The sequence below is a fragment of the Limulus polyphemus genome, unplaced genomic scaffold (assembly GCF_000517525.1).
Source record: "Limulus polyphemus unplaced genomic scaffold, Limulus_polyphemus-2.1.2 Scaffold1463, whole genome shotgun sequence".
Taxonomy (NCBI): Eukaryota; Metazoa; Arthropoda; class Merostomata; order Xiphosura; family Limulidae; genus Limulus; species Limulus polyphemus.
This window is the reverse complement of record NW_013667073.1, coordinates 184292-206310: the sequence shown is the minus strand read 5'-3', so window position 1 is coordinate 206310 and position 22019 is coordinate 184292. Positions and strand designations below refer to the sequence as shown.

Below are 22019 nucleotides of genomic sequence, written 5' to 3'. Positions count from 1 at the left end.
ATCATCCCTAAGACCTTACAACTGAAGCTACATGCAAAAGATCAAGAACTATCATTGGTAATCTGGAAAAATTTGTTTCAGCAGATGGGAAAGACAAGATCTGAAACTAATGAAGCACAAACTAACATTGGATGAAAAGGTTGCGTGAAAATGTCAAAACTTGTATTCATATAAATTTGGTGTTGTGTATTTAAGCTTTATTTTAGATTATACACTACTGTTTAGTTTACCTACTATTATGATGCATCAGTCCTATCTATTCCCTTTATGATTTTGGTCAGATCCTCTCTAACCTTTATTTTCTCAAGAGAAAATCATTTTAAGAACCTTATTAATTTTTCCTCATATGACAGTCCCCCTTCCCAGGAGTTATTGTACTAGCCTTCCTTTGAACCCCTTTCAAACAATTCAATGTCCTACTTAAAGTAAGGAGCCCAAGACTGAACTTGATAGTCTAAATGAGGTATAACCAGAGGTCTGTACAAAGAAACATTAACCTCCTTTGTTTTATCTTAAACATTCCTGTAGATACAACCCAAAATCCTATTTGCTTTCCACTCTAGCAATATACTACTTGGAAGGCTAAAGAGACTTATCGACCAAAACTTCAAGATCCTTTGCTTTCACAACACTGTTGAGTTGATTTGAGTTGAATTATATCAATGTTATAATTATAGTTTAAATTTAGATAGCCCAATTGCATTACCTTGCTCTAAAATAATTAAATGTTAGTTATTTGCCCAATTCATCAAGTGATCCAAATCCCTCTGTAAACAACAGCACACTCACCACAGCTAACTACATTCAAAACATTAATATCATCAGCAAAATTGACCTAATTGTTAACCATATCCCTATTAATATCATTAATGTGTATCAATTTAAGGAGTTTTAATTATTCAGGTATGGAAACAAAATAATATTGTTTTGGTGACAAAAATGTTCAGAATGTTGCTAACGTTAGACAAAAATATTCAGAATGTTGTTAATGTTAATAGAAGTACCACTTACGATGCCACACCAGTGTTATAGTTATCTATTTTTGTTATTTGTAGGACCAAGTGCTCCAAACATCATGAACCTCACTTGTCACTCTTTAGATACAATTTATGTGCAGTGGGAACAACCAGAAGTTTTCCATAAGTCCATTGATCATTATTTTGTTTATTATCGTTCTGAAAATTCATGGGATTTCAAGAAAATTGATGTTAATGCAACAGAACAAGAGGTGAATAAAGAAAGCTTTTTTTTTTTATTCTCGGTAAACTCATAAATTATTGCTATTTAATGGTTAAAAACAAAACATACTTGGATATATTTACACATTTCTTTGCTTAAACATTGTCATAATTTTTTTCTTGATACTGAAAGGAAAGTTAGTATCTTAATTTTTAATGTTTTGTTATGAAAGTTTGAAATTATGAATGTTTCTGAACATGTTGTTTTTATATATTATTAATGAAGCGAACTTGATGCATATGAAAAGTAACTGAGCTAAGTATAAAATCAAACTTTCCGATTTTATATATATGTTGTTTATATACTATTAATGAAGCTAGCTTGATGCATATGAAAAGTAACTCAGCTAAGTATAAAATCAAACTTTCCAATTTTATTATCAAGTTTAATAATTAATACCCATTAATACCATGAAAGTGGCAATAAGAAAGTTCTCTGATAAGTAAACATTTCATTGATATGATAATTAGAATTATATTCATTTACTGTTTAGCTTATATCTTGATATAAACATGACTTGATATATCATATTTTTCTACTTAGAAGTCATAAAAAAAACTGATCTAATCCACATGCGATGTTATGCTATACTTCTTTACAATTTTTTTTACTTAATGAATTAAACGTTTTTTTGCTTTCAAGCTTTAAAAACTAATGGTTGGAGAATAAAAAATAATGTTCAGCCTCTTTTTATGTCTATTATTGTGTCAAAATGAAAAGAACGAAATGCATATTATTTTATTTTTATCCAACTATGATGCACATGCATTATCAAATTATATCACTTCAAGAAAAGTTTATCAAGGTTTCAAGGAAAGTTCTATTCTGGTCATTTTATCAATTAAAGTTCTGCTGACATTGTGTATGAATTTGTGATTTAAATTTGTCATTATTATTTTATCAAGTAAAGTTCTGCATACATTGTGTATAAAGTTTCATTTAAATTTGTCTTGATTATTTTATCAAGTAAAGTTCTGCAGACATTGTGTATAAAGTTTCATTTAAATTTGTCCTGATTATTTTATCAATTAAAGTTCTGCAGACATTGTGTATAAAGTTTCATTTAAATTTGTCCTGATTATTTTATCAAGTAAAGTTCTGCAGACATTGTGTATAAAGTTTCATTTACTATTCTCTCCTCATCATTTTATCTATAGTACATAAAGGATACTCAATATCTGTAAAAATAACTTCTTTCCAAGACAGTTTCAGAATGTTGTGTTGTTAAATTAAAGAAACAAAGTAGTAAAGCCTAAAATGTTTTTAGATAATTTTTTATTAAGATCCAAGACTTGGTGAGGGTACTTAATGTTTTTTTTTCTTGTTTTCCAATTTTATTTTATAATTTTTTTTAATGTATATTTTTCCTTTCAGTCTTTCTAAGTATTCATATTCAATTTAGAAAAATTGTTTCTAAATTTCACATATTGGTATTTGTAGTTGTTTCAATGTTGTTTGAAATTTCTAGAGCTGCATGATTAGTTGAATTTACTAATTGATTAATCATTGAGCTCATTAATTGATTATGCTTAATTAGTTAATTATTCTCACATGGGATGGGTAAAAGAGAACTTACAGTGCTAAAAATTGGAATTTGATACCACCAGTTTGCAGAACACAGATAGCCCATTATAAAGTTTTGTGCTTTACAATAAGCAAAGATAATGGCAATATTTCAATTACTTGGATAGTTGGAATAATCAAATATAGTAATAATAGGAAACCATAATTATAAATAATAGTTTTTTTTTAGTTTTGTGAGTTGTGACACTTATCATTTAAGCCGAACAAATTTGAATTAATCGAAAATAATATTTAAAAATCATAACGAAAATATTTTAATTACTGGATAGTTTGAATAATTGAAACAATTTTGCTTAGTTGATTATTTTCATGATATTAATCTGTTTATTTGTAATTTTGGTTACTGGATAATGGTAATAATCAAAAACAGTAATAATAAGAAACAGTAGTTGGTTATTTTAATGATATTAATCAACTTAATTGTAACTGCAATTTATCAATTATTTTACAAGACTAAACAATATTCATAGGTAATCGATTATATCAATTAAATGAGTTAATTGACCAGCTCTAATCATTACCAAGGAAGTCTGAAACTTTGTGTTTTTTGTTTGTTTTATATCAACACTATAGTATGCCAGTGTATTGACTTGTTGATATTTTCACATTATGGTTCATCAACCATATTCAGATTTTTTATTGAAATCATGGGATGATGTTGACTATGTGGTATGTTATAAACCCTGAATCAGCGGAAGTTTTCTGTGTGATCAGTTTGTAAAATGATGCAAGATAGAATTATAAACATTTTAAATGTTGACTATTGATAGTTGTAGTGATGATGTATTTTTTTAGATCTTAAATAAGAAAATCACAGTATGTTACTCATTGAGTAGTTTTTGACACATCATTTCTGAAGAACTTGTTTAACTGATTTTCAACTTTAGCAAGTACTAGGATAGAATCTTCTCATGTATAGTATGTGGAGTATTTACCTTACACACTTTCAGTTTTATTTCTTCTTTTTTTTTGTATAGAAGTTTATTTCTAACCTAACAACAAACACCATGTATGAGGTAAAAGTCTGTGGGGTAACCCACAGCATCATGGAACACCAGAAACTATACAAAGGTCAATTTTCTGAGTCTCGCAAGATTCTTCTTCAGAGTAAATGTCAAAGTAAGTTAAAATATTGGTACAAGAAATGAGCTAATCCTTTTTTCATTTTTACTTTTATATTGTTTGAATATACTTACTTAAATTGCATAGGAAAATAGTTGATTTTTCTGCCTTAATGTTCTTCATGCATAAGGACATCTCAGAAAACAAGCTTCTTCATGAGTATACTGCCCTGCCTTTTTACTGCTTTTGTTTTCTGATGCACTAATTGCAAGCACTAACTTTTATATTCTTATATATAATTGAGCAAATGAGAGAAACAGTAGTGAAGAGCTCACTCTTCTTCTTAGATGTCACAGAGATTCTGAACTGTCTTGATGCAATATTTATTGCCTTTCCCATACTGTTTGTTATATATAACAGATTTTATGTCTTGTCAAGTACACTAGAGCATTATATATATATATAATTTCAAACAAACCAAAAACATGTAGTATCTTACATATAGGGCAGAAAATGAAACTAGGGTACAAAATTAGAGTGTAAGTGATAAAATGCATCCTAGTAGGACAGGTATCTGAAGAAGTAGGACTCCCACATAAATACATGAAATAGTCATATATTTGTATGAACACCTGAAATGACACACACACACACATTTATATACTTCTAAATGTGTAAAGAAAAATTGAAGTTACTCTCATAATTCTAATAATGTAATATAGAGGTTAAACTATTGTCTGTGGGTCCAACATTAGCAGAAACCTCCTTTACTAGGATATATTTTTTCATTCCCTCTATTCCTGGTTTTATTGTATGTCTTAAATCTTTAATGCTGTTTGTTTTTGAAATTCAAAAATTACCAAAGTTTGGGAGATGCTGCAGTATTGTGTTATATGCTTCCTAATATGACGTAACTTTCTGCACATTATTTAAAAAAAGTAAATTTGTGTGTATGTAATAATGAATTATGGTATTTTAAGGAGTATGTCGAAGGTACTAACTGAAGATACAAACCACGGGATAATCTTTTTTCAGGTAATTTCAACAGTCCACTGACAGAGTCCAGTGTTAATGCTGGACTAATAGCTGGAATAGTTTGTGCATCATTTGCTTTTCTATTGGCTATCATATTCTTTATCTTGTGGAGGTAGGTAGTCCTAATGAGTACATAATTGTTATTTTTTAGGATTTTCTGGTATTAATTTTCTGAGCTATTGAAATTTTGTGGTCATTTATATTGCAACACATAATATAATTTGTTATATAAGTTAGCATTTTAACCATCACTTTCATCTGATATCCTTTTTCCCAGTATTAGTGAAGATATTTCTGTGTTATGACCACAGAAAACTTGTCATTACTTTCTCAGCAAAAAGTTGGAATTCCTGCATATTTTATTGCCACCAAGAATCTTTATCAACTCTTGTATGTTTTAATGCCACCAAAGATCTTTGTTAAATTAAGTACAAACATTAAAATTCCAACATGCTTTACTGCTACCAAGAAGCTACCAGTAAAGAAAACTTTGTTATTTAGAAAGAAAAGAGAGAGAGGTAAATGGATATAGACAGACAATTATCAACATTTAATTTGTAAGCTATTGCTATATATTTTGTAAGGCCTCACTGTGGATTTAATGGAGAAATTCAACCATTTTTTTTGTTAACAGTTTAAAATATATTGGCTCTGAAGTTTTTATAGCACTCTATTTCAAAAACAAAAAGTTTTAAAATAACAGAAAATTAAAATACATTGAAAATATTCTCTTTCATCAGTTTTGTTAACATATTTGTTTTTTTAAAGAAACAAAATAATTATGAAGTGTAGTAATTTTACACTTGTCTTTCATTCTTTCTGTGCTAAAATTTGTAAAGAAAATTTAAAATCATAATACTGTTTACTGAAAACCAAATTAACCTTTTTATAGTTAAATATCATCTCATGGGGCACATATCCCCATTCCAATCTCCAAACAGTACTCCAATTTTAGTATTATATCTGTTAATAACAAAATATTAATTAACAGAAGATTTGACTATTACTTTAAATTATTAGGCTCTTTCTATTCCCATCATTCTGTTTATACTTGGACAGTTATTTAATTACAGTTTTATAAATTAGGTTTTGTTTGTTTGTTATATTAGACTTTAATGACAATGAGTTTTCTAGATATCTACTGAAAGAAACTTTAATTTCTGCCCCAAAACAAAATCATACTTCTAACCAAAATTTGCTTGTAGGAGAGTATCTGAAATATGGACAAAGACTAATGAATGGGCCTTGACATTATGAAAAATGCTCTAAATGTTGCACTAGTGCCTTGATTATCTGCAGTTTTTTCTTTTCCCCCAAATTTTCTCAAAATAATTGTGCCATTATGATTCTAGACAATAACTGACATGTTTTGGAGAAATTGTCACTCAGAAATTAATTTTGGTTACAAGAGTTAAAGTGTTGCATGATATCCAGTGTTTTCAAGTGCAGGATCTGGCATGCGTTCAAATCATAAGTCAACTGATCCAAGCCTAGCCTTCACTCTTTTATTTTTAGCTGTTAAGACAAGAATACAAAATACTTGTAGCTTGGTTAACTTTATTTGATTAGTCTGTTTTAACAACAGCTTTTTCATAATAATTCCCAAGACTTGCACTAATTTTTGACTAATTTTTCACAGGCATTGATAGAGTGCAAATTCACTTTCATGTCTGTAGCAGAAAAAGTACCAAAATTTAGAAGCTATTTATGCCTATGTTAGTGATTAAATTCAACTAAAATGGGAATGGGCAATCAAAAGAGGAAGAAAAAGTGGAATTAGACACATAACTCACAAAATTCAGAAAAATTGAGCGTGACTGACTGATACTTGATTTAAACTTAAAACAAGGAACTTAATTATATTGAAAACAATAGGCTAACTAGTGAGATATACTAGGGCCTCAATTATCTTCCGTTTCCATTATCCAAGATTTTTGCTTTCCCCAGACCAGTGCAGATAATCAAGGTACCACTTTTAATCATTTTAATAGCTCTAGTATGTACCCTTTGATAGAAAGAAAATTCTCCATATACAGCTTTTATTTGCTTACAATTTAGTTCATAACTTGCTAATCATTCTTTTATGAGTCATCAAATCGAAGGTTATAAAAACATAGAGATAAATAACATATAAAGAAACTAAAACATGCTACAGTTATGAACAAATCTGATAAGGCAAGAATTCCATCTTTTAAAATTTAGCTGAGTTTTTGTTATTATTACTATTATTAAATATTACCTCTCAACATGCATTTCCAAGTTATACTAGATGTAACTGCTTTGAAAATATTTCTAATCACAGAACTCTATCGAATCATATAAATGATTCTTTTTGAATTCTTTATAAAATAGTAACAAGATTTGTGATTTTAGACATGGCATAGCTTGGTGATTAGGGCTCTCAACTTGCAATCTCCTAGGGATCAAACCCTGTCACTGAACATGTTTGCCCTTTCTGCTGAGGGAGCTTTATAATGTGAGGCTCAGTCTCACTATTTGTTGCTAAAACAGTAGTCTAAGAGTTGGCAGTGGGTTATATTGAGTAGCTGCCTTCCATCTCGTCTGCTATTTCAAACTAAAGATCGTAGCTTTGTGCAAAATTCAGCAAATAAACAAATTTTGTGATTTTTCCAATTCTTCCACAGAATTCTCCACTTCCATGATGCCTCATCTCACAGGTTATTAAGGTTTATCAACAGAAATTATCAATTGAAAATAGAGACCTAGTAATAAATTACTCAAAAAATATCATGGTAATGAAAGCACCCTAACATTTAACATGAGATGGAGAAAAAAAAAGTAGATGAGTAGATTAAAGTGAATGAACACTTCTTTTTTTAAGTGTAAACAAGTATAGAAAAGTTGGTGTAGTTGTTAGCAAAGTTAATTACTTGGAATATATTGAAACTTCCTTTTTTAAATGTAAACAGGCATAGAAAAGTTAATGTAGTTGTTAGTAAAGTTAACCGCTTTTAATATATATAAAGGTTACTTATTTATACTTTGATCTATCAGGAAATACTTTCAAGCAGATTACTATTATCTTGATGACCCACCTGGAAACAGAGCTTCCCCTCAACTTTCAGAAACATTTGGTAAGTCATAAAACAAATTGTCAGGAACATTTCTTCACTTGAGCTGTAGATTTATGTATGATTTTATTATATATCATTAGTACTTGGTCTGTTATGATAACATTAACAGGGTAAAAGCTTTCAGTACTTTATAATTTACTTAAAATATAAATTTCTGAGTCAGCTTGCCCTAAATTAATGCTACCTGGGCTGGCAGGTTATCGTAAAAACTAACAAACCATTTTACAAATTTTTGAGAATGATCTAACATTGATGGAATATAGGAAATTAATTTTAATTTGGTTAATCACAAGATTCACTAAGTAACAGATGTATGCTAGTAGGCTGAAACAATCACTAGTATGATTGTGTACAATAAAAAAAACTTCTTCAAAATTTCTCTGTATTTTAGTGAGTTCAGCTTTAGCCAAAATGTCTCTATATCTTAGTGAGTTCAGCTTTAGCCAAAATGTCTCCATATCTTAGTGAGTTCAGCTTTAGCCAAAATGTCTCCATATCTTAGTGAATTTAGCTTTAGCCAAAATGTCTTCATACCTTTAGTGAGTTCAATTTTAGCCAAAATGCTTCCATATCTAAGTAAGTTCAGCTTGTAGTTTATATACAACTATTTTGTAAAGAATTATCTTGTAAACATTAAACATAACTCCATGTCAGTAAGCCACTGATGCACGTTATCATGGTTCCTTTATATTAGTAAAGATGTTAGTTTCTTTTTTACCTAATAAAATTACTGTTATCTGTAATTTTGCTAACAGAAAGGTTTGTAATTTTTTGTCATTTAAAGTTTCATGTTCAAAACATGCAAAACTATTTAGCTTTAGATTAAAACTTTTTTTTCAAAGGGTTGAGGTAATTTTTATCATAAGTTGAAAACTAATTTCTTTTGAAACATAACTAAGTTCTTGTTTATAAAATTATGTCTGGTGTTGTTCATTTATCCTTTACAAAAATTGTTTGTTCTATTGAGTTATTTTTTTTTTTCTTTTTTTAAAGAGGATCCTGAGTATGCATCCATCCCTGTTCACCAGTTTGCGGATCACGTTGCCAAGCTTCATGCCGATGGAGATCATGGTTTTTCTAGAGAATACCAGGTGACTATTGTAAACAATATCTTGTTCTAGAAACTATTATCATGGTTCTTCTATTCAAAATATTTTACTAAAGGACATTGGGTATTGGAGATTATAGAAATATTTTTACTCAGTAAATTGTAATATCCCTGGAACTAAGAAAATTATAATAAAATAAATTATTTGTTTTTATATATTAACTATGTAAAAGTGTGACTAAAATTATGTTATGTTATCATTTTTCTAATACAGTACATTACCTCCACTGGCATATATAGCTATTCTCATTCAGTGCTGCCCTCTATATGCAAAAAATGTTTCGTATGCTACAAGTGTTCACTCCTATGTACCCCACGATTATCGTAGTTCATCTGTGTCTTGCACGTAACTCATCATGCAACAACCCTCTACCAATAGGAGTGCAACACACCCTCCTAAGGCAAGTGACTCACTACCGAATTATCACTTCCTGTTAGGCAGTGCTCTAGTGTAGACGTTTTTTGAATGTGCTCTCTTCACACATTTTTTAATGTTTAATATGACATGGAAATATTGTTTACTACAGTTTATTTTTGTAGTTTGACATGATAACTTTATTGTTCTTTTTTCTTTTCTCCAATTCTTCATCATTACATGAGGAATTCCAAAGTTCATGATACCACTTCAGAGATTCTACCACCTACTTCCGGCACAATTACACAGGCTTCAGGCCAGGGAAAATCTACTGAGGAATTTTCGGCTTTCGTTTATCAGGAGATTGATCATTATGTGAGTCGACCTTTTTCTCCGGGTATTGCTAAACTTCCTCCTGAATCTTCCGAACCTGTTTGTGATGAGGATTTTGACTGCCTTTTTCCTTCATGATTCTGCATGCCTTTCCAAGCTTTTCCTGCAGAATCTTCTAGGCCTAACTATGCCTTTTTACACATGATTTCTCAGGTGTGTTCCATTTTATCCATTTCCCTGATTTCTTATAATTCTGTTCCTTCCTTATTACATGACACCCCTTCCTCACAGTATTTTGTTTTCCCTCCTTCTTATGACATCAGGGTTCATGCTAAGCATTTTGTTTCTCAGTTGCAAGTGAGTGATAGTATGCCTCACCCTCCATGGGCCTTGGATTATTTTGCCTCTGATTACCCTTTATTGTTTCTCAGCAGTTAGAATCACATTTGCTGACATGAGGCTGACCCTGACAATGATATCCATTTATCACATGGCCAGTTTTCCCTCCTTTGTCTTGCACTTGGTGCGATTATCCTCTTCGGTGCTCTCCCTTGACACGTAGTTTCTTTGCTGTTGGGATCTTCTGGGGAGGGACACTGTCTTGTCCCAGGTTTATTATCTTTGGGATTTGCAAATGGTTCCTTTTCTCTATTGGTCCATTTTTGGGGATATTCCTGAGAATTTGGAATTGTGTGTGGAAACTGTGAGGCAACATTTGGCCCTTTAATCATTGGTTGCTTGTTTGTCTCATTCTGAGCCCTTGCAATCTCCTGTTATTGTTCCACATCCTGCATTCTCCTGCTCTTTTCCTACCACTAAGGGTTCCACCATTTGTCATGTTTCTTGATGTAGGTTTCATTGGCACTAACAGTATCAGTGTTTATTTTGTGGGATCCAGTCCAGTAGGGGCTTGTTTGGCCAATTTTGTTACCCTATGGTGGGAATTTGCTGCTGATCCTTAGGATATCCTGGTTTTGCCCACAGGACTTTTAGTCCAATTCCTTTCCTTTCCCCTGTTGTTTCCAGTACCCATAGCCTTTTCCTTTACCTTAGGATCATACTACCAGTTGATATCTGTCTGAGGTAGTATGGTGTCTTCTGTCACAGAGAGCTATTGAGCCTGTTAGCCATCATTCCCCAGTTTTTACTCCAGGTTGTTTGTGGTACCCAAGAAAACTGAGGTTTGGGGTCCTGTGACCAATCTGTCCTGCCTCAACCAGTTTTTGGATCTTCCCATTTTACCATGGAGTCCTTTCTCACACTTAGGTGGGGTGAGCTTTTTCTCCAAAACTATGAATAACCAAGGTAGAGGTCTTGAATAATTATCTCCATATTCCTATTTCTCATTAGTAAAGATGCTATCTTTGGTTTGTCCACCAAGGGGTTGTGTATCAGTTTCGAGCCTTGCCCTTCAGGCTTGCTTTGACTCCATATGTCCTTTGTTGGATGGTCAAAGCATTTGCTTAACTTATGCATGTTCGGGGGTTGTTCTTACAACACTACATAGATGACTGACTTCTGTTTGCTCATTCTGAACTGGAGTCATTTACAACACACTCATAAGTTGGAAATGGAGCAATCCGGCATGAAGATGGAAGAGTGGGATGAATTACTGGTGATCAAGACAACAATGAATGGATGGAGTGAAAGGAAGAGGCAAGGGAGAGACAGTTTGGAGCCAAAGTAGATGAGGAAACCATGGTTGTGTCAACCAATAGGGATCAATCAGATGGACCTGACACGGAATGGCATGGATGATTGAAATCGCCCAGGGAAAAGTCAGAGGAGAGGATAAACATAAAGGTACAGTTTGGTCCAATCCTGGCTAAGAACATCGACAGCTAGGGCATGTGGATGACGAACTGGAGACTAAAAAAAGGAGTAACTTGGTATTGAGGAAAGTGGCAAATGCATCCAGCTGAGGAGTACCCCACTGGGAGCATAGCCAATGGAAAACCAGATGATCTAGAGACTACTCTGTGGGATAAATTTGTCTGGTCTGGAAAGGCAATCTGCCATGAGGTTGAAAGCACCCAGAATATGACATTCAAGGAGACGTATCCCAAGCATGTGGGCACCCAAAAAAGGAAATCCAAGGTTCAACCTCAAAAGGAAAGAGAATGGGTGCCCCCTTGATGATTGATATAAGTCACCACTGTAGAATTGCTGGAATGGATCATGACAAGTCAATTGCTTACAAGAGTAAGAAAGTGATCCAAATCATGTTGTACTTCCAGGAGCTACAAGATGTAGAGATGGTAAGACCTCTCGATCATAGACCATTGTCTGGAAGCCTCCTGTTGATCAACCCTTGACCCCCAACCATGGAAAGCAGAATCTGTGCAGAAATGCAAATCCAGACAAGGTGGAGGAAGCAATACACCCAACAATGTCTTTTCCAACACCAATGCAGGTCATTAATGGGGGAAGGGTAATGGGAGAATCCAAAGGATCCCGAGCAAGATTCCACAGGTCGTGCAGAGTCACCTGAGGAGATCACAAATGTGCCCGACCCAAGGGAATAAATGTTTGCATAGAAGCCCATGTCCCTAAATGTGATAGAACCTAGAACTTTGTGAGCAGGAAGAAAGGGAGTAGCAAGGGCATGGAGAACAGAGAGCTCCATCGAATGGAGTAGAAGAGGAGAAGATTGGGTCCAGCTGAGGTGGGTGTTGAAAAAAAAACATACCCAAGTGGATGAGATATTGTGTAGGGAAGAGGAAAAACTTCTCCAACTAGATAAACCAACCTACTCATGCTGCTTCTACTCTGTGCCCAGTGTGGAAAGAGTTGTCGCAAACATGGGTGGAAAAAGGGAGGCTAACAACCAAAAGGGAGAGAACAATGGTTGGAGAGGAATCTAAACCACAGTATATCATAATCTCATTCCCATAAAAGAAAGACTGTAGAAGGAACATCTAGAGACAGTAATGTGGAGGAAAGCTAAAATGGAGGTGCTCCAAGGTGTAGAGTGACTAGAGTGCAACAGACTGTATGTGGCAAGTCAATTCCAGTCCAAAACCAATTAGTAATGGGAATATAGCCTCCAATCCATGGTAGGAGGAGTGTCCACACAGTCTCCACCTCAAGTTCAATAGAATGGAATTATATACCATACATCTAGGAAATTTATATCCAAATGATGGCAGTAAGAGATATGCCCATGTGGCAGATCCCATCAAACTCAAACTCAATCAAACTGACACCCCACTGCACATCATCCTTGGGCCACGAAACTCCTTGAAGTAGAGCACAAGAGGGAAAACCACTGCCTCATGCAACATTATCCTCATAATGCAACACCATCCTCCTAGTCCCACCACACGGAAGTGGGTGGCCTTCGATGAAAAATATAACCACCTCCCCCTTCAGATGGAACCATACAGAGGCAACATGTGAGGACTTAAGTTGATTGGTTCTGCTCTAAATCAAAAACCAGTCACCAGGAACCAACATCCATGTGATAATAGGATGAAGAATCCCAATAAAAGAGGTGAACTTCAATGTGACAGCTCAACTCCAATGCAATATTATCCTGTGAATAAGACCGCAGAGAAGATGGGTGCAAAATCAACCCTCGGAGCCCACTGTACCGAGTTGGAGCACACGACTGGAGGACCACACACCATCTACACCAGCAGAACATCACTGCCCTACTCTCTACTGAATGGATTTTGTAGTTTTTATTTATTAATGTGTGATCACATTCAGAAGGAAACCTCCATGATCCCCTACCCTAGCAGCTAGGAATTGGAAAGTAGCAAGGACTTTCATACTCCACTAGAAGAACATGGGAGAATAAAACATGGTGGAGAATCTGGAGAAACCCTAACATCAGAAAAGCAGACCATCCCTGATTTATTAAATCAAAGGGACAGCAGGGATGGGCAACTATCCTCTTCTGCTTTAGCCATGTAAGTCCATGGGTTAGTCATGGACTTACATTTCAGTCTGAAACAGGCATGTTAATGAAGCAAATATATAACAAGGAAAAAAACCTACTAGCGATCTTGTGGAACACCCCATCTCAACGGTATGCATTACTAGCCATGAGTATATTGTATTTTATTATTTCATCATGGCCGTACAGTGTAGATTTGAAATATATTAGGTATTCCTGGGGAGGCAACCCTCACCACAGAGTGGGATCCTTAATGAATAAAAGATACGTGCCAATGAAAGAAATTAAAATGCATATAAAAAAGATAACTTACCAAGTCACAGCCACACCAAAGTGTAAAGGATGGCAACAGGTGGAAAACGGTATCCCAACGAGGAATAAACAGCTTCCTGATGAAAACAGTGAGAGATGAACGTATGAGGTGTAGTCCATATGCTCAATGGATGACAGAGATGAGACACCATGGAAAAGATAAGGTGCTCATCTGATGCGACAACACCTGGAACAGATTTCGGGAAGAAGGAGACAAGGATGAAGAAGCCAATCAAATCAAAAGCCAAATCCAATTGGTAAGAGTGGAGGGAGAAAAGTCAAAAACAGAGGAATGTTGCCAGGGAATGAAGTTAATTCTGGTTCAACTGCGTCTCGCATGTAAATCATCATGCGACGACAACCCTCCACCAATAGGAGTGTGACACACCATCCCGAGGCATGTGACTCCTATTCGATTCTACCGAACTATCATTTCGAGTTTAAACAGAAAACGAAGCACCAGTTATCAGTGAAAAGATGTGTGGGAGGAGGTAAGTACCTATCAGAAATACATTTTTCAGTATATGAAAATTATAACTTCTGATACTGTACACTACCCACGCTCACATGTATAGCTAGAATCCCACATTGAATACATAGAGGGACCAGTGCAAGGGATAGAAATAAGCATCCTCCAAAAACATCCGAAGAATACCCCAGAATTGTGATCCTGTAGTAGAAGATAATATGTGGGAGACCATACCACTTCTGTACTAGGTATGGTAGGGTACATGGGAGTGCAAGGCTTGTGGGATGTGAAAAAGTTTTTGCATATAGTTGGCAGCACTGAACAAAAACAGCCATATATATGTGGGCTGTTGTAAGTAGCTATCGGAAATACATCTTCAGTATAGGAAAACTATAATTCTACACTTTCTGGGAATTTATTTAATTAAATGTTGGTATTTTTAGGTTTTTTCCCATTGAATGTGATGTTTTTTTTTATTTGTTTTCTCTTCAGGCTATCCAACAAGCTACTGACCTTGACTTGTCCTTCCAGCATTCTCAGTTAACTGAAAACAAGAACAAAAACAGATATGTTAATATTGTTGCTTATGATCACAGCCGAGTGATGTTGAAAGCTTTGCCTGGACAGAAGCGACTTTCAGACTACATAAATGCCAACTATATAGATGTGAGTTTTAAGTTTCTAACTATATAGTAAAATTGCTTTTAATGATATAACAGCTGTTATGGAAAAAATTTATTTTGTCTAGCTTTCATGTAGTAAACATGGATATCAGACTTTGTGACTTTGAATGTAATGATAATAGTTCATCATTTACAAATGTGATTTTCACTGTGTTAAAAATTTAAAGCTAATGATATTAGGCTAAGTGTTCTGACATCTAGATTTTTTTTATAACTCATTGGATGGTTGACTAGGGATACGGAAAAGCTCGAGCCTACATTGGAACACAAGGGCCGCTGCCATCAACATTTGATGACTATTGGCGTATGATCTGGGAACAGCGGGTATACATTATTGTCATGATCACCAATCTTGTGGAACGTGGACGAGTAGTTTTGTGTTACCTATCTTTAAAATAGAAATATATCGGAGTCAGTTGTTTTTTTTTAGACTGATGTGGTATAATAAAAGTATCAATTATTATTAGCCAGAAAGTTATATTTACTTTTAACTCAAAGCTAATATCTTTCTTAAAAATATTAGCTTAAGTTTATGCTTCAGAAAATAATTTTGGTGCTTAAAATACTTAAATATCTTAGTATTCTGACTGACATAGTAAAAAGACCTGTAACTTTATTGTAAAGCCTCACTGATGTAGCTTATTTGTTTATTATTATTGTGCCTCTTGTGTATTTAGATATCAGGAGACACATGTAGGTAGACATGTTGTGTTTTATTGTGCTGGCTTCAAAATATTTGAAAAACTAACTTACTGATAAAAGGTCAAAATCCTTTTTGTACACATTTAGAAATTTACTATCTTCAACCCTCAAGTAGTTGAGTTGTTACCAAGAGAAAAGAATGGTTATATTGCTTTTATATATTTCTCTTTTTTCCCTTTTTTTTCTTGTTTCTAAAAACAAATATTATCCTCATGGGAACACCAGAACTATTAAAACACTACCTTATCACTGCTTTAATGTTTAGCTCACTATAATGCACTCTTGTAGGTTTCTTGCACAGCTCTTTCAGATGTTTTTTCATGTCAGAAATTTTGCTCTTATGATAAAAATTTGTTCTTTTAGTAAAATAACAGAATAACTTACTGTATTTGTTAATTAAAGATTGGGCACAATATCTTGTAATCTTTCTTGCATGCTAGCACGAACCTAGCAATTCTGAGTTGGAGGACACCGTAAGTGTAGTATTTATTCTGTGTTTGTTTTGCTATCTTGTTTGTTCATACATTTTTTATCACAACTAATTTGCATTCAGTAAGGCACAGTTAGCTCAAAATTTCATTCTTCCTCAACTCTTACACTCTTTTTTTTCCAACTACACCATTAACAATTTTTATCTGTTTCTACCTGTTCTTAAACATTGTAGTTAGAGTTTTTTTCTGTATCATAGTCATGTGTTTCCATTAAAGGTTATAATACTTATAGTTGTGCTTGCTGTATGTCTCATATTTTGATATTAAAAGTTATTTCAGCAATATGTGTATGTGTGTGCTTGTATGCTAAGCCCAATACCTTTTGTACTTGGAAATAAGGGTGAGTGTGGCTCAACTGAGAATATAATTATTTCCTTTAGAGATGGGTCTAGTTTTTAAAAAATAAACAAGTGAATTATAAATTAAAGATGATTTTGTGGATTACATTTGAGATAAAGTTACACACACAATATTGCAAAGTTAATATGGCACCACATCTAATTCAAAATAATAATACTTTACAATACACCTACATATTATAGAGTTTCATCCCCAGTAAGTGCTTGTTATAGACATTAAACCTTCATCATAAGTCACTTTCAATGTAGGTTTTTAATGTACACTTTTTAATAATGCATAAATGTTTTTAAAATGGTTAGCTTCACCCCTTTAACATCTGTGTAAGTAAATAAACCCAAATCTTAAAGAAACTTTTTTTTTAAGTAAGATCATGTACTTGTAAAATACCTTTGTCAAAGAAAACTAAGAAATTATATTTATGTGACTGTGAAATTCTTCCTTTGATTTCATTTATCATTTGAAGAATACAATATTCTTATTAAAAGCTTACTCAAGTTTTACTCAAACTGAAATATCCTGTGAACAATCCTAAGCCATACTTTTCTGAGAGCTCCTTTATTTTTTCAGAATGTTTTGGAATCTTGTCCTAAAGCCAATGATATAGTCACACTAGATTGATAGATTTTTTTTTACCTTTATATCTGGCATTCTTTTAAAATCTGGAACTTATGTATGATTGAGAACATTGTTTGAAAGGCAATATGTTCATGAAGAAATTTTCAGTTTGTAAATGAAACACTTCTATGTGATGTAAAGTATTTAGTGTTTTTATCACAAGCTATAGCTATATTGTTTCTTTTTGTATGTTTTCCCAAGCTACTAAATTATATCAAATCATTTTTCCATTTCAGTTGAGTGTCATGCAGATTCTTTTTTCTCTACAAGCTCTTTTTATTTCAAGTAGTTATTATCTTTCATGTAATAAAACTTCATGTTCTGAATTCTCAGAATATTATGCTTCTTACTATTTGATTTGTTTGTGTGCATGCATTATCTGTGTGTGTCTTAACTATTATGTTATTTCTGTGATTAACAACACTTTAAACCAAGTGTCTGTTAATGGAAATAATTTATTCTACCGAGATAGTGGAAAAGGATACTACATGTGTATAGAGAGGTATTTAAGGTCTTTATTTTAAGCTGTAAATTGGAGTTGTGTTAGAATACTACATAATTTTCTCATAGTACTTTAATTGGTTGATTATTATTGAAAGCTCTCTTTGTTATGTTTGAGATGTGACTACTAACCATTTTTCTGTTATTATTTTATAGCGAAAGTGTGATATGTATTGGCCAAAAGAAGGAACTGAAGTGTATGGTATTATCCAGGTGAAAATGATTTGTGAGGTTACTATGGCTACCTACACACTCCGTACTTTTACCATTCGAAATCTCAAGATAAAAAAAGTAAGAATTAGTTAGGATTTATGTATAATTTAAAAAGTATGGGAAATCTTAAACCAATTTATAATATGTTTTTGTTTCTTTAGGTAAAGAAGTACAACAGATACTGTTTATAGTTGATATATATTATAATAATACCTTGCTTTGTTGGATGTTAAAAACTCAAGCCTTACATCAAATTTTTATCTTCCATACCTCATGATATTAGGGAATGTATTAAACAGACTTTGAATCCAATGTAAATCAATAAATAGTGTAATGACAGTTTTTAGAAATTGTTTCGATAATTCGTTGTTGAGCACATGAATTTCTTTAACCCAATCATAATGTATTGTATCTGTCAAATATTATTTCACATTTTAAATGGCGTTTACACTGTAATTTGTAGGCTATTGTGCATTGTATGGCACATCTATAGTGATTAATTATAAATTATCTTGTGAACAACAGAAATGTATTTGAATTTTTCATAAATATATATGAACTTCTCTTTAATGTGAACATTATAGTTTTATAACTATTGTATAACTAAAATCATGTGAGAGGTGTGATATATTCTAATTTCAGTTCTATGTGCAAAGGTGGAGTTCAAATTGTACCTTTTATAGAGTACTCAGGATTATCAACTGTTTGCTTTACCCTACACTGCTGATTTGTTGACACTTCATGATGGAGGAAAGTAACTACCAAGAATACTGACAAAACTGTAGATATGCATTTCAGAAAATATAGAGGTTATGCAAATTGTACAACGGACAAAAATATTTTTATTCTTCACATGAACATCATCTTGCATTATGAGTTAGAGTCAGACTGGTGTTGTCAATTACCAGACATATCTTGAGTACCAGTACTTTTGAAACACATCTGATTTTTTATGTACAATAACAGACTTGTGCATTTTACTAAAAGCTTGCTATATTTTGTGTAGACACATGTAGTACATTTGGAATTATAGTCAACATTTCTTCTCCAATATGGATCTGTTCATTGGACCAAATTTAAACACATTCAGTTAAAGGTTGCAAGTTCATATAAACATCTGACATTAAAAGAGTAATTTAATTTTTAATTAAGACATGAGAGCAAATATTCATTCTTTTAAATGAAATTTACAAGCATTATTCTCACCCTTTATAAAGATGCCGTACTAAACTTTGTTGCCCAAAAATTACCAGTCATTGGCACTCAGATCATCAGATAACTGATTTGCATAACACTGAGCTGAAGGATGGGGGATAACTGATATTGTGTTATAGTAGTGATTTTACCTTATAATAGCCCTAACCTTACAAATATTCATTAATTGTTGTACATGTATATGCTTACATCAGTAGTAGAGTAATTTAATATATATATGCTATCTTGTTTGTTCATAATTATTTTATCTTTACTCATCTGCATTCAGTAAGGCACAGTTAGCTCAAAATTTCATCTCTCACACTTTTTTTCAACAAGAATGTTTTCTATTTTGTCCATCTCAGAAACGGTCAGCAGAAAGGACAGTGTACCAATATCATTACACCAACTGGCCTGACCATGGCGTTCCTGATCACCCACTACCTGTTCTTAGTTTTGTTCGTAAATCTTCAGCTTCTAATCCACCCAATGGAGGCTCAATAATAGTACACTGTAGGTGAGTATGTTTGAAATATAGCACTACTAAGATGCTCAGCAAGCTTGTTAGTGCATACGTTTTACTGTATTATATTTTTCTCTTTTTAAATTTGATTGTGTATTTTTAACAGAAAATTCATTTTGGTAATATTTGTGAAATTAATGTTCATTGTGATTGTTTGATCTGATAAGCTCTGGTATTGAAATAAAAAGCTTCATTAATAGTTTTTAACAATAAATTAAAGTATATTAGTTTGTTTCTTTAATACAAATCATATTGAATCAGTAGTAATGGGGTGAAATCATTAAAAAGTTTGTAGAGAGGTTTCACCATAAATTTTTTAGAGTGCATTGTTTGGTACACAAGGATTACTAAATTGTTTATAGTTTTAAAAACGTTTTTTACTACATAAAAACAAATAAGATTATTTATAAAATTAAAAAAAATATAAAATTTGTTCTAGTTTAGCAAAATGTTTGTTACATACAAAGTTTGGTGTCCCTACTACAACTTCTAGTTTTGCATAAGTAATTTCATATGTTAGGTTTTTAGTACATGTATAAGCAATGCTGACAATAGATTAGTGTTTATGAGTGTTAACAGGACAGTAGTAGGATATTAAACAGAGTCAGGTCTATAGTTTACCAATTTCCTGAAATGTAACCAGATTTTTGTTATTATTATTGTTTTTTTTATACTTATCTCAATAAACTGTTTACTAAAACAAAGTATTTAATATTATACAATTTGACTAGATACTTCAATAAACAGTGTACTAGAATAAATTATGTAATAAACTCAATCTGACTAGACACTTCTATAAACAGTTGACTAGAACGAAGTATTTAATTTTACACAATTTGACTAGGCACCTCTATAAACAGTTTACTAGAACAAATTACTTAATCTTACACAGTCTGACTAGACACCTCAATTAACAGTTTACTAGAACAAATTACTTAATCGTATGCAGTCTGACTAGACACCTCAATAAACAGTTAACTAGAACAAAATATTTTACTTTATGCAATCTGAATAGACATTTCAAAAAAACTGTTTACTTGAACAAAGTATCTAAAGTTTACACAATCTGACTAGGAATCTCAATAAACAGTTTTCTAGAACAAAATATTTAATTTTACACAATATGACTAGACACCTCAATAAACAGTTTACACAAGGTATTTAATTTTACACAATTTGACTAAATAGACACTTAATTAAACTGTTTATAAGAATAAAGTATTTAATTTTATATAATTTGACTTGACAGACACTTCAATAAACAGCTTATGAAGAACAAAGTATTTAATATATGACCTTATACCCTTTTTTGTAAGCTGTAATGTTTCTTTGACTGACAGTAGATTATATTATCTGATAGAGTAACAGTATATCCTCAGTGGTTGTGTTGACAATGTGATGATAGGTTACATATTCTTTATCAGTGCAAATGTTAAGGCTGGTTGAGCAACAGAATATTCTTTAATTAGGTTTGAACAAATATTAGTGGAACTGATGACTGAGTAACAACATATATGTACTGATTTTAATGCTGGTTTTGATGATCAATATATCTTAATTTTCAGTAGTGATTAAAGCAGGACTGAATATTTCCATTGTTTTTTAATGGTACAGTTGGCAGTGCTGGTGACTGATTAACAATATGTTCATTAGACCCAAAATGTATGATAAAAATCACATTAACTGCAGATGAGGATTTATTAACAATATTTGCTCCTGAAGAAGAAAGGTCCACCTTTCGAAAGCTCTCAGATTATAGGGTTTTTATTCATTTCTATCAAGATTTCTTGAACCTACATGTTTTTCTAACATCATGTATCAACAATATTTGATGTGGTGGTTTCTAATAGATGTTATGTTGGATTTAGAAATTTTGTGAAAGTTAATTTTTAAACACTTTAATAAGCCAACAGGGTTAATTTCTTAAATTCTTGAGTCATCTATCAGTCACAAAAAGTAAATTGATATTATGCCTTTTGTTTTTCAGTGCTGGTGTTGGGAGAACTGGAACATACATAGTTATTGATGCTATGCTGAAGCAAATCAGTCATCGACAGAGTGTTAATGTATTTGGCTTTCTAAAGCTCATTCGACAACAGAGGAACTTCTTGGTTCAAACAGAGGTATATATTGAGTATTTATAAATAAAATGTGAAAATATTGTAGTAGACATATTATTGTACTTAATATATGCAGATCCAATATACTTGTTCATTAATTGAAAAAAATATGCCTATTATCACA

At 32.5% G+C, this 22019-nt stretch overlaps 1 protein-coding gene across 1 annotated transcript in view; it reads left to right on the top strand.

Moving 5' to 3' along the window:
- LOC106463697 (tyrosine-protein phosphatase 99A-like) overlaps positions 1–22019 on the top strand; it is a 114003-nt gene that overhangs the window by 70574 nt on the left and 21410 nt on the right. The window contains exons 9-18 of the mRNA XM_013923757.2: positions 1056–1228; positions 3801–3942; positions 4921–5032; positions 7936–8015; positions 9009–9106; positions 14986–15159; positions 15411–15545; positions 18002–18136; positions 19618–19769; positions 21763–21898. Coding sequence (XP_013779211.1) covers positions 1056–1228; positions 3801–3942; positions 4921–5032; positions 7936–8015; positions 9009–9106; positions 14986–15159; positions 15411–15545; positions 18002–18136; positions 19618–19769; positions 21763–21898 — 1337 coding nt within the window. The remainder of the gene's footprint in view (positions 1–1055; positions 1229–3800; positions 3943–4920; positions 5033–7935; positions 8016–9008; positions 9107–14985; positions 15160–15410; positions 15546–18001; positions 18137–19617; positions 19770–21762; positions 21899–22019) is intronic.